The 13,506-nt window shown below is 37.6% G+C and overlaps 1 protein-coding gene across 7 annotated transcripts in view; it reads left to right on the forward strand.

Moving 5' to 3' along the window:
• The window catches only part of rasal2 (RAS protein activator like 2), a 207,202-nt gene extending 199,725 nt beyond the window's left edge, over positions 1–7,477 (forward strand). For all 7 annotated transcript variants that reach the window (XM_049483149.1, XM_049483146.1, XM_022663442.2 and 4 more), the window contains 2 exons: positions 2,789–2,876; positions 6,293–7,477. In XM_049483149.1, the coding sequence (XP_049339106.1) occupies positions 2,789–2,876; positions 6,293–6,460 (256 nt within the window). In that variant the 3' untranslated portion in view covers positions 6,461–7,477. The remainder of the gene's footprint in view (positions 1–2,788; positions 2,877–6,292) is intronic.
• Positions 7,478–13,506: the final 6,029 nt, after the last annotated feature.

Raw genomic sequence — 13,506 nt, forward strand, 5'->3', positions numbered from 1 at the left:
GAAGTAGTTTGTAAACAAATCATTGTATATTTGTGTTCTTTGCCGTTTACAAAACAAAGAACCAGGGAATGAACAAAATTCTAACCAAAGAAAAGATAAAATATTTAAGTAAAACACTTAAATGACATCCTTGTGTTCGTCTTTCTCTGGATTCTGTGTGTTAGCTATCTGTCATTGGTGTGTAGAGGGAACACACATTACGGATAGAATATTGACTTAAATCTTGTGAATGTCTACTGATGTATGGTCAAGTAGGATATCTAACCATGCATTTCATTGACAATTGGAATCTGCAAAACAGAAGCATGCAAACACAGGACCACAGGATGGGTTTAATCCCACAGGTCTGCAGCACCACTTACAACAGAGCCAACATTAAAATGCTTTAATTTAAAAAGTGCACTCGACTGCAGTGCTTTGGACAAAGGCTGCACAGTTGGTATGTTCTGTTGTATTGTTATACGTAAAGTTTGGCCATAACTTAAAGTCTGTGGTTTTTCATTATTTGAAAAATCTGCATGTAGATTAATACTAAAGACATACAAACTATGAAAAATGCTTCTTAATGTGTTTGAAGCATCAGTTGTAAAGTTGTGAAGAAGAAGCTCTATTTGAATAATGTTCTTACCATATAATGGTAAAAACTTCTCAACTAAGTAAAGAAAAAAATACTTTAAGAAATTAAGGTGTTTTAAGAACGTTGGAAAAAAAAAAACAAGAAAGTATCCTCAAGTGCAGTCACAAAGACCAGCAATGACATTATGATTAAAACTGGCACTCATCAGGACCACACCAACAAAGGAAGAGACAGATAAAACTCTTTCTTCTAGCCTCTCTTCTTACTAACCTCAGAGACTGCAAGTTTACAGCACCTCAGATAAGAGTAGTGGTGGTAGTTTGCCTTATGTAGTAGTTTGCTTCAGGTGGTGAAGGGACATTTTATTTAAACCACAGTGGTATACATAATTTGGAAGTAATTATTGGCTTTTGTCCTTTGTAATGTTTCGACATTAAATTATTTTTATAAATAAAAGCAAAAAAGAACCAGGTAAATACATTTACAATTAACAATATACAATTAACCCGCTCCTGCCCGCAGCCGCATGAATTTGTCCCGTTACCGCCCGCTCCGCAAAAAACTCCCTACAAACATACAGTGAGTCCAAGAAGTATTTGATCCCTTGCTGATTTTCTTTGTTTGCCCACTAATAAAGACACTATCCTTCTGCACTTTTAATGGTAGATATATTCTAACATGGAGAGACAGAATATCAAGACAAAAATCCAGAATATAATTTTAAAGAATATATTTTAATTAATTTGTATTTCAATGAGGAAAATAAGTATTTGATCCCTCTTGCCAAACACACTCAATACTTAGTGGCAAAGCCTTTGTTTGCAAGCACAGCGGTGAGACGTTTGTTGTAGTTAACCACAAGTTTAGCACACACACCAGGGGGAATTTTGGCCCACTCTTCTTTGCAGATCCTCTCTAAATCATGAAGGTTGGTGGGCTGTCGCTTGGCAACTCTGACCTTCAGCTCCCTCCATAGATTTTCGATCGGATTGAGGTCTGGCGACTGGCTGGGCCACTCCATGACCTTAATGTGATTTTTCTTGAGCCAATCCTTTGCTGTATGTTTAGGGTCGTTATCATGTTGGAAGACCCAACCACGGCCCATTTTCAGATCCCTGGCAGAGGGGAGGAGGTTGTCCCTCAGGATTGTGCGGTACATGGCTCCATCCATCTTCCCAGTGATGCGGTGAAGTAGCCCTGTACCCTTGGCAGAGAAACACCCCCAAAACATTATGCTTCCACCTCCATGCTTGACGGTGGGCACAGTGTTCTTGGGGTCATAGGCAGCATTTTTCTTCCTCCACACATGGCGGGTGGAGTTGAGGCCAAAAAGTTCAATTTTGGTCTCGTCTGACCACAAAACCTTCTCCCAATAACTTGGTTCATCTTTCAAATGATCATTGGCATACTTGAGGCGCGCCTCCACATGTGCTCTCTTCAGCAGGGGTACCTTTCGGGCACTGCAGGATGTGAATCCATTGTTGCGCAAAGTGTTGCCAATTGTTTCCTTGCAAACTGTGGTCCCAGCTGCCTTCAGGTCATTTGCTAACTCCTGCCGAGTGGTTGCAGGACGATTTCTGACCGTTCTCAGCATCATTGCCACCCCTCGAGGCGAAATCTTCTTTGGAGCACCGGGCCGAGGTCTGTTGATTGTCATGTTATACTCTTTAAACTTTCTGATAATTGCACCAATAGTTGTTACTTTCACATCCAACACCTTACTAATCTTTTTGTAGCCCATTCCAGCTTTGTGAAGGTCAACAATTCTGACTCTGAGGTCCTGTGACAGCTCTTTGGTTTTACCCATGTTGGAGACTTGAAATCTGTGTGATCTGTCTGATTCTGTGGACAGGTGTTTTTCACACAGGTGATTAGTGAGAACAGGTGGCTTCAGGTCAGGTAACAAGTTGATTGGGAGTGTCTAACTGGTCTGTAAAAGCCAGAACTGCTAATGAATACTAAGGGATCAAATACTTATTTCACTCCATGAAATACAAATCAATTAATATATATTCCTTAGATTTATTTTCTGGATTTTCTTTTTAATATTCTGTCTCTCCATGTAAGAATACATCTACCATTAAAAGTATAGAATGATCATGTCTTTATTAGTGGGCCAACGAAGAAAATCAACAAGGGATCAAATACTTCTTGGACTCACTGTATGTCCTGCATATATGTTTTAAAATATTTGTTTCATTTTTCTTTTAGATTAATGGCAGTGGAAGAGGAGCTGAAGAGAGATCATGCAGAGATGCAGGCAGTCATCGATGCTAAACAGAGGATCATTGATGCACAGGTACATCAAAGCCTAATGTGTTAATTTGTAATAATTTGTATAAAATGTCAAACTATGTGATTCATATACATTAGTGTGAAAAAATATTTGCTCTCACAGATTTATTTATTTTTATTTTTTTATTCTAGTTTTATTATACAGTGTTGATCCACTGTGTTTTATCAAGTACAAAGTCAGTGCAGTGTTTTCCCACAAAATCTTACAGCATTTGCTTCCCTCTGCTGACAACTTTTATGGAGATGCAGATTTCATTTTCTAGCAGGACTTGGCAAACTCCCCACACTGCAGAAAGTACCAATTGGTCTTATATAATATTCTAATTTTCTAATACACTGATTTTTGGGTTTCATTGGCTGTAAGACATAATCATCAATAATAAAATAATAAATGCTTAAAATAGATCACTCTGTGTGTAATACATCTATAAAATATATAAGTTTCACGTTTTTCTTTTTTTACTGAAATAAAGTAACTTTTCAATGATATTCTATTTTTTGAGATGGCCCTGTATATAGTAAACATTTTGTCATAAATATCAATTATTTAAACATGCAGTCAACAATTTCTTTAAAATAAACACTTTCTTGAGAGAAAGAAAAAAAATACAGTAAGTTCCAGTCATGAATAAAGTAAATTAACCTTTTACTGATGATATGACATGATATGCGGGTCAAAGTTATGATCAATGTTATATACACACACAGACACATTTTACTATATATATCCCGATATATACTTTTTAACACTTTAATGTGTAGTTCATTAGCTGATCAGTTGGATCCCGTGAAAAGCATACAATTATGGGGCAGAGAACAGGGGTAAGAAACTATTTTAAACTAAGTATAGTACTGAATTCTGGCTATCCACAACATCCAGCTTCTCGCTAAATTAATTTTCGTTAATTATAGCTTACAGTAAGTCCTGCAATCCTAAATTAATAAAAACAATTTTAAAATGAAATAGTTATTGGCTGATCAGGTACAACAGGGCAAGCTAAACATGTTTTTTTTTCTCAAACCTTGACTATCTATCTAAGCTAGCTAATTCTAAAGTTAAGCTAACTGAGTCACAAGCTGTATTTTTTTAAACACACAGTGGGTTTAATCTTTGTTTTTTGATTCAGAGACAAGTCTTTTTAATCAGAAACATCTCATCACAGGTGACATGGTTAGCGCTGTTACCTTTCTTTTAGAAAAATCGCTGTATATCCAGATATGTTTTAAACATCAGCGCTGCGATACCCTCTTTGGCCTGTTTTCTGCACTACAACTGCACATTCTTACAGCTTGTTTAAGTCTTTGGCCCATTTTCTACTATACAGCTGTACCCTTTCACAGCTTTTTACCTCTTTGGCTCGTTTTCTGCGCTGCAATTGTACATTCTCACAGCTTTTCAACTCTTTGCCCTGTTTTCTGTGCTGCAACTATACACTCTCACAGCTTTTAGACTCTGGCCTGTGTTCTGCGCTACAACTGTACACGCTTGCCGCTTTTTAACTCCTTGGCCCGTTTTCTGCACTACAACTGTACACTCTCACCGCTTTTAGGCTTTTTGGCTCATTTTCTGCACTCTCACAGCTTTTAGACTCTGGTCCGGTTTCTGCACTACAATTGTACACTCTTACAGCTTTTTAACTATTTGGCTCGTTTTCTGTACTACAACTTTACAATACCGCCACTTTTAAACTCTTCAGCTCATTTTCTGCACTACAACTGTACACTCTCACAGCTTTTTAACTCTTTGGGCCGTTTTCTGCACTACAACTGAACACTCGCACCACTTTTGGACGTTTTGGCTCTTTTTCTCCACTAAAATTGTACATACTCGCTGCTAAACTTGTAATAACTCTATTGAACTCAGATAAGTAGAGATTAGGAGATTAGGTCTTGTCGCTTTTAGACTCTTCAGATAGTTTTCTGCACTACAAGTGTAATCTCTCTGTCAAAAATCCACAAATAATTAAAAAATATGTTTGTTAGTTTTTGCTAAATATGGCTGTGGTGACCTCAAAATGTACAAAAACAGTGATGCAGAAAACTTCCCAGAGTAAATAGAATTGACCCAAATTGCAAAATATTGCTCTGAAGTTTTATTATCAGGCCAGGCAAGTGTGGTCATTTCTTTTGACTGAGCAGAGGGTACATTACTGTACCAATATGCAATTTTTGGTGTTTAGATGACTTGCGGTTACTGCTTTTTTTCAGAAGAAAATTACAAGCATTATTATTGCCTTTTTGAAATATTGGTGGATAAATATCCATGTTGATTTAGTCATTATTTCAAAGTTATAGGTCCATCTATAACTGCTTATTTAAGTACTACAACCAAAATAAGGAAAAGGAGGGAAACAAAAGTTTGCCGTTTTAAGACCTGGTTTGTGAAAATGTGATCGATGTTTTTTTTTTTTTTTTTTACTTTTATAAACAGCAACAATATGTTTTTTTATTATTGCGCTCTCTTTATTGGCCAAGTAGTTGTTGAGAAATTGCTTTTTTTGTTTTTATAGCAACAGCAATAATTGGCATCAAACTTTGATGCCTTCTAAAGAACTGCACACTACTTCACATTTTAGTATCATTATTAGGTACAATCATTATAACTTCTGTCTGAGAATGAACATTATCTTTCAACATAGTCTGTGTACAAGGTTTCGATTGCATTGTTCTGTAGCTGCGTTCCAAGTTGGTTTCGAACCACGAATCTTTGGACCAAGAAGGCAAGAAGGCTTTTATGTTATGTCATGATTGACCTGTAGAAGCACAGTAAAATCTTGATACCCTTGTCATGTTGCAGCAATATGGAAATAAAAAACATTTTTGCAATAATTTAAAATTTATTGTCATGCTTATAAAACTTTACAGAAAGTTTATTTTAACATTTTCACAACCTGCAATAAATGTAAAGAACTAGATTTAAATATATGCACTGATTGATTTATATGCTTCAGCCAAAAGACTAAAAAATCTTTACTTCGATATTCTGTAGATAGTTTCAACTCAAAGTGGATGTTGAGAAACATTTTTGGTTCTATAGCGCCACCTTAATAATGTTGAGCATAACAGTAGGTCACCTAAATATCCCTGCAAGCGTCAATGAGCATGTGTCAGCCCAAAAAAGCGCTCAAGCATTTCGATTGCCATAGGCCTATTAAGCCCAGTGCAAGCCGTTCCCTTTTTCTAGTCATAAATCCTGTATTCTGTCCAATTGGGTTTGAAAAAGTGAGGCACTTTAATTTATGAAGAGTTGCCTTTTGACTGGACATTAGAGCTTGATAAATAGGAATGCTTGATGCTTGGACCCCTAATAATAATGAGAAAAAAATGCCAATACAGTAGTTATATAATACTATGTGTTTGTGTGCGTGTGTGTGTGTGTGTGTGTGTGTGTGTGTGTCTGTCTGTCTGTCTGTGTTACAGGAGAAGCGAATCAGCTCCCTGGATGCAGCTAACGCGCGATTAATGAGCGCCCTCACTCAGGTCAAAGAACGCTACAGTGTGCATAACATTCGCAATGGCCTTTCACCCACCAACCCCACCAAACTCTCCATCACAGAAAATGGCGAGTTCAAGAACAGTAGCTGCTGACTGCTGAAGGCTTTGGACAAGACATGGCACCATGTTCTCTAACTACTACAAAGCCTGTCTGCTTGAAATGTATGAATGTTAATGTATATAAACTGTATCCTCAATTGCTCGTGAGGTGCTACTGGAGGTAAAGGTTATAAAGTGCTAAGAAGGTTTAATTGTATATGACTTATGTGGTATATAAATGCTAAAACAACCATTTTAAATTTTAAGATATATTTTTAAATATATGATGTATTAATATGAAATTAGATTACTTGGAAGAGAAGGATCATGCCTTTGTTATATAGATATTTTGTGTGAAACAACTAATTTTAGATTAGATTCAACAGGCAGGCAACAAAGTTCATTAAAACCAAAATGACTGACAAAAGTTTTATTTGTGGTGTTTAATTTGGTCAAATAAGCTTTTTGTTTTCTTTTTGCTACATTTTTCATTTAGTGTGCTAGTAGGGTGGATCGTTCCCATCATAGGCTGTCTGGGGTTCAGATAAATAAAGGTTCTTAGAGTAAGAATAGTGCTCCTTTTTGAACTACCTGTTTGACTGCTTTATAACATCACTGCCCTTATGTCCATGTCTACTGCTAAACCATACTGATTTAAATTCATTTTTCAATCAAATGGTACATTTCTACTGCATGCTTTACAATACTGCTCAAGTCCTCTCACATTTCACATTCCTCAATCTTGTCACATGTCTACTGGAAACACATTGTAGAAGGCCACCCACAGTGTACAGCGCAGAAGGGAGTAGTGATTGTGACTCACTGTGTCTGGATAGAACTGTTTGTGCAAACAGACGAGTGAGTGACTTTCAGAAATCATATCGTCCCACACCCATATTCTGCAGGGCAGTCCAGCTGTATTTGGATGCCATGGGACCTGACATTTTAATTAAAGAGAAAAAACAAAAGAGAATACAAATTGTATTAGTTCATGTTTTTACTACCTCAGTGTTACCTTGCATTGCACAGTATTCTGTGTGCCTGGCTGTATCATAAACCAATAAATGTATTCTAAGTTTTTGGATATGGGATCTCTCTGGTGAAAATAGATTGCACCGTGCACGCGGAAAAAAAACTGGCTGTGATGCAGTCTCAATTGCCAGGTTACAGTCAGTCACTGAGAGAGAGTTATTACAACTGCGTTTTAGGGCCACTCTTAACAAAAATAAATTTGTAGTATTTTGAGCAAAAGTAGGCTAACTACTTGGGCTGTCATTTTAAGAATCCCAGAGGGAAAGGAGTATTTTCCGCTCATGAAGTGAATCAAGGGCTGCTGTGATTACCATCAGTTAGCTAGTTACATTTCTAACCTGCTGCTTATAGATGCTCTGTTGTTACAGTTATATAATACAGCATTCAGAAGCCGTGGTGGCATCACTACTGGTAGCCTAGCCTTCTGTTTCACTGCAGCGAGACTCATCCCCTGTCGGTAGTGCAGCCGCTACTTTGCAGAGGTTTCCCCGCTGCCTCTAGTTAGGGCCCGAGCACCGAAGGCGCAGGTGAAGCCTGCACCGGAGGTGCAAAGCCCTATTGTTTTTGGAAGGATTATTATTATTATTATTATTATTATTAGGGTTCAAGCACCGAAGGTGCGTAGAACCCTATTGTTTTTGCTAAGATTTTTCTTCTTATTATTATTATTATTATTAGGGGTTTGAGCACGTAGTGCTAGAAACCCTATTGTAATTGTTCTGATTATTAGGGGTTCGAGCACGTAGTGCTAGAAACCCTATTGTAATTGTTCTGATTATTAGGGGTTCGAGCACGTAGTGCTAGAAACCCTATTGTAATTGTTCTGATTATTATTATTATTAGGGGTTCGAGCACGTAGTGCTAGAAACCCTATTGTAATTGTTCTGATTATTATTATTATTAGGGGTTCGAGCACGTAGTGCTAGAAACCCTATTGTAATTGTTCTGATTATTAGGGGTTCGAGCACGTAGTGCTAGAAACCCTATTGTAATTGTTCTGATTATTATTATTATTATTATTATTATTATTATTAGGGGTTCGAGCACGTAGTGCTAGAAACCCTATTGTAATTGTTCTGATTATTATTAGGGGTTCGAGCACGTAGTGCTAGAAACCCTATTGTAATTGTTCTGATTATTAGGGGTTCGAGCACGTAGTGCTAGAAACCCTATTGTAATTGTTCTGATTATTATTAGGGGTTCGAGCACGTAGTGCTAGAAACCCTATTGTAATTGTTCTGATTATTATTATTATTAGGGGTTCGAGCACGTAGTGCTAGAAACCCTATTGTAATTGTTCTGATTATTATTATTAGGGGTTCGAGCACGTAGTGCTAGAAACCCTATTGTAATTGTTCTGATTATTATTATAGTTCTTATTCTTTTTCTGCCATAGAAGTGATTGGGCAGAAGAAACCGTAAGGCCTACAGGGCTGAGACTTGGTCATATGGTAGTACTTCTCACCGCTACTCAGATTCAAAAGATGAGCCCGATCGGCCTCAAGGGGGCGCTATGGCGAAGGTTAACGCGTTTGGCCTCGTAACTCCTACGCCCTGATAGCTAGAGCAAAAATTCTTGCATTATATGATTCCTTGGTTAATGGCAAATCAAAAAGGTCAATAGAACCACTAAGCTCCGCCCACTTAGATTTTTTGCTATTTAGCATAATATGCAAAACCTACTTTTGAGAACTTGTCCTAGGGTCATTGACCAATCCTGTCATATTTGGTGTCAAACAACTCAGCAGAGTCCCAACCTCAATAATTATCAAAAAAATTGTGAAATTTGTAAACAATATGGCCGCCATATGCAAATTAATCTTACCGTGGCACACCCAAATTTACTCTAACAGCTGTAACTTTTGAATGCTTAAACCTACACTAATGCCACTTTAGACCTTTGATGCCAACATGATTCTGAGGTAGCCTGTCAATCTGTGTAGACATACGCCCCCAGGGGGCGGAGCCAAAGCTAAAAATCTGTTTCTCAGGAACCGTACAAGCTCTGAAGCTCTCCTTTGGCATGTATCATCTATGGCCTATGTCCTAATGTTTTACAGAAGGAAAATTTGATATGCAAATTTTTGCGATCGGTATTAGCCAATCAGATTCCAGCAAGCTTTTGACATGCTAAACAATGACCAATCAGGACGATACGTATACCCTACATGTATCTCGGGGCCTTCTATCATCCATTAAAATATGGCGTTGATTGGCCTCAAGGGGGCGCTATAGCAGATAATCAGTTATATCTAAAGGTACAAATGGCCTAGGCTTGTTATTCTTTTTTAGTTGTATACTTTGCTGTAGCCTTTACAACTTTGTAATTACATGTATTTACCAAAAATGGAAAGATTTTCATCAGTGGCCAAAAGAGTAAAAATTGCTCTTTTCGAACTTGTCTTTAAGTCCTTAATCAATCAAAACAAATTTGGTCTTGATGCAATCTTGAGACCCTGTAGGTAAATAATTATCAAAAAAATCTTGACACTTTAACTATTTGAGGCCCATAAACCTTGATCAAACATGTACGTGAAAGCCTTTTCAGAGTTATTTGGCCAAAACTCTGTCAAAGTTTAAAACATGCCAAAACTGTTGAAGCTACTAATTAACAATGACATTTGAAGCACATGTGCCAAGTATGAGCCAAATAAGTCTTCAGTAGGCTCTACAGTGAAAAAATAACTATTTTCAATTTATTCTATTTATCGCTATTTTCCAACCTAAATGGACAGAAGACAGGAACCTTTCACCCTATCAACACACAAATTTATACACATATATAGACTGATAATCTGATCTTGATTGCAAATTTTCAGCCAAATCGGACATGTTTTCCCTCTACAACGGCTGGAAAACTACAGCGATTTTGTAGGCCTCAAGCCTGTATTATCGCTTTTTTCAAACCTAAATGGACAGAAGTCAGGAACCTTTGACCCTATCGACACAGAAATTTACATACATATATAGACTGATATTGTGATCTTGAATGCAAATTTTGAGCCAAATCAGATATTTTTTGCCTCTAATATGGCCAAAGAGCAACAGCCATTTTGTAGGCCATAAGCCTGTATTATCGCTTTTTTCAAACCTAAATGGACAGAAGTCAGGAACCTTTGACCCTATCAACACAAAAATTTACACACATATATATGCAGACCACTTGATCATGAGTACCAATTTGGAGCCCAATCGGACTTTTCTTCTCTTTTTAATAAATAGAAACACACTGATAGGGAATGTTCTGTCTTACTTATAGAGTGATAGATTTCCAGCAGGTTATATGTGGTCTCTTGCTGCGCTCTGGTGGTCATTTGGTGAAACAGCTACATTTGAATTATTCTAAATTAAAGCTCTGCTGAACTTATTAAATCTTTTTTGTCTTGCTTAATTGAACATATTTATCCTTCTTGGTCATGCTGCTCAGCCACCTGGGTCATTCTTATTTATGCTCCACCCACTTAATTTTTTTTTAATTTGCATAATATGCAAAACCTACTTTTGAGATCTTGTCTTTGCCTCCTTGACCAATCATGACATGTTTGGTGTCAAACAGTTCAGCAGAGCTTACTCCTCAATAATTATAAAAAAAATCTTTACATTTATAAACAATATGGCCGCCATATGCAAATGAGTTCTGCCATGGTGCAGTAAAATGTCTTTAACACTTATAACTTTTGAATGCTTAACCTGACACTAATACCACTTCAGTCCTTTGATCATTACATGATTCTCAGATACCCTGTCAGTTTAAGTAGACATACACCCCCAGGGGGCGGGGCCAATGCTCGATAGCTGTTTCTCTAGAACCATACAAGCTATCAAGGTCATCCTAGCCAATTATCATCTATGGCCCATGCACTAATGGTACACCAAATGAAAATTTGATATGGACACTTTTGTGGTCACTATTGGCCAATCACATTCCAGCAAGCTTTTAACAGGCGGAATGTTAATCAGGTCAAAACTTATATACTATATACGGGTATATATATATATATATATAGTATATATATAGTATATATATATATACTATATATATGCCCTTTTTATGCCTTGTGTTTTTTCAATTTAAGAACTGAATTTGTTTCACCAAATGCGCACTAGAGTGCAGTAAGACACCACATAAAACCTGATGAATACTACAGCTCAATTTATCAATGCTTTTCAACTAGTTTACTCACACCACTCATCTAGCATTGCCATTATGGTCTTTATGGTCACGCTGGTCACCCAGCTTGGTTATGCTGGCCATCCAGCTTGGTCATGCTGGCCATTCACATTGGTCATTATGGTCCTGCTGGTCATTCAGCTTTGTCCTCATAGTAATGGTGGTCTTCCAGCTTGGTCATACTGGCCAACCACCTTTGCCATGCTGGTCATCCAGTTTGGTCATTATGGTCTTCCAGCTTGGTCAATATGGTCAACAAGTTTGTCATCCAGATTAGTCATGCTGGTAATCTAGCTTGGTCTTCACGGTCTTGCTGGTCATCCTCATTCAGTTTGGCGATGCCGGTCAACCGGCAACATGTTTTAAGCCTAACTGGCCTCCAGGGGTCTCTTTGCCTGTAACGCTCGAACCCCGTAAATCGCCGCTTGCGGCTATATTTATTAGGGGTTCGAGCACGTAGTGCTAGAAACCCTATTGTAATTGTTCTGATTATTATTATTATTATTATTAGGGGTTCGAGCACGTAGTGCTAGAAACCCTATTGTAATTGTTCTGATTATTATTATTAGGGGTTCGAGCACGTAGTGCTAGAAACCCTATTGTAATTGTTCTGATTATTATTATTATTATTATTATTATTATTATAGTTCTTATTCTTTTTCTGCCATAGAAGTGATTGGGCAGAAGAAACCGTAAGGCCTACAGGGCTGAGACTTGGTCATATGGTAGTACTTCTCACCGCTACTCAGATTCAAAAGATGAGCCCGATCGGCCTCAAGGGGGCGCTATGGCGAAGGTCAACGCGTTTGGCCTCGTAACTCCTACGCCCTGATAGCTAGAGCAAAATTTCTTGCATTATATGATTCCTTGGTTAATGGCAAATCAAAAAGGTCAATAGAACCACTAAGCTCCGCCCACTTAGATTTTTTGCTATTTAGCATAATATGCAAAACCTACTTTTGTGAACTAGTCTGTGGATTTTTGACCAATCCTGACAAGTTTGGTGTCAAACAACTCAACAGAGTCCCACCCTCAATAATTATCGAAAAAATCTTGAAATTTGTAAACAATATGGCCGCCATATGCAAATTAATCTTACCGTGGCACACCAAAATTCACTCTAAGAGCTGTAACTTTTGAATGCTTAAACTGACACTAATGCCGCTTTAGACCTTTGGTACTTACATGATTCTGAGGTAGCCTGTCAATCTGTGTAGACATACGCCCCCAGGGGGCGGAGCCAAAGCTAAAAATCTGTTTCTCAGGAACTGTACAAGCTATCAAGCTCTCGTTTGGCATGTATCCTCTGTGGCCTATGTCCTAATGGTCTACTGAAGGATATTTTGATGTGTGAATTTTTGTGGTCGCTATTAGCCAATCAGATTACAGCAAGCTTTTGACAGGCTAAACAATCACCAATCAGGACGATACTTTTATTGTACATGTATATGAGGGCCTTCTATCATCCATTAAAATATGGCGTTGATTGGCCTCTAGGGGGCGCTATAGCAGAAAATCAGTTATATCTAAAGGTACAAGTGGCCTAGACTTGTTATTCTTTTTGAGTTTTATGCTTTGCTGTAACCTTTACAACTTTGTAATTACATGTCTTTACCAAAAATATATTGTTTTGCATCAGTGGCCAGTAGAGTAAAAATTGCACTTTTCGAACTAGTCCCTGGATATTCAACCAATTAAATCAACTTTGGTCTTTTCACAATCTTGAGACCGTGTAGGTAAATAATTATCAAAAAAATGTTGGAATTTTAACTTTTTATGGCCCCAACACCTTGATCAAACATGTACGTGAAAGCCTTTTCAGAGTTATTTGGCCAAAACTCTGTAAATGTTTGCGGTATGTCAAAAATATTACAGACACTCATTAATAATGACATTA

This window comes from Astyanax mexicanus, chromosome 8, assembly GCF_023375975.1.
Source record: "Astyanax mexicanus isolate ESR-SI-001 chromosome 8, AstMex3_surface, whole genome shotgun sequence".
Taxonomy (NCBI): Eukaryota; Metazoa; Chordata; class Actinopteri; order Characiformes; family Acestrorhamphidae; genus Astyanax; species Astyanax mexicanus.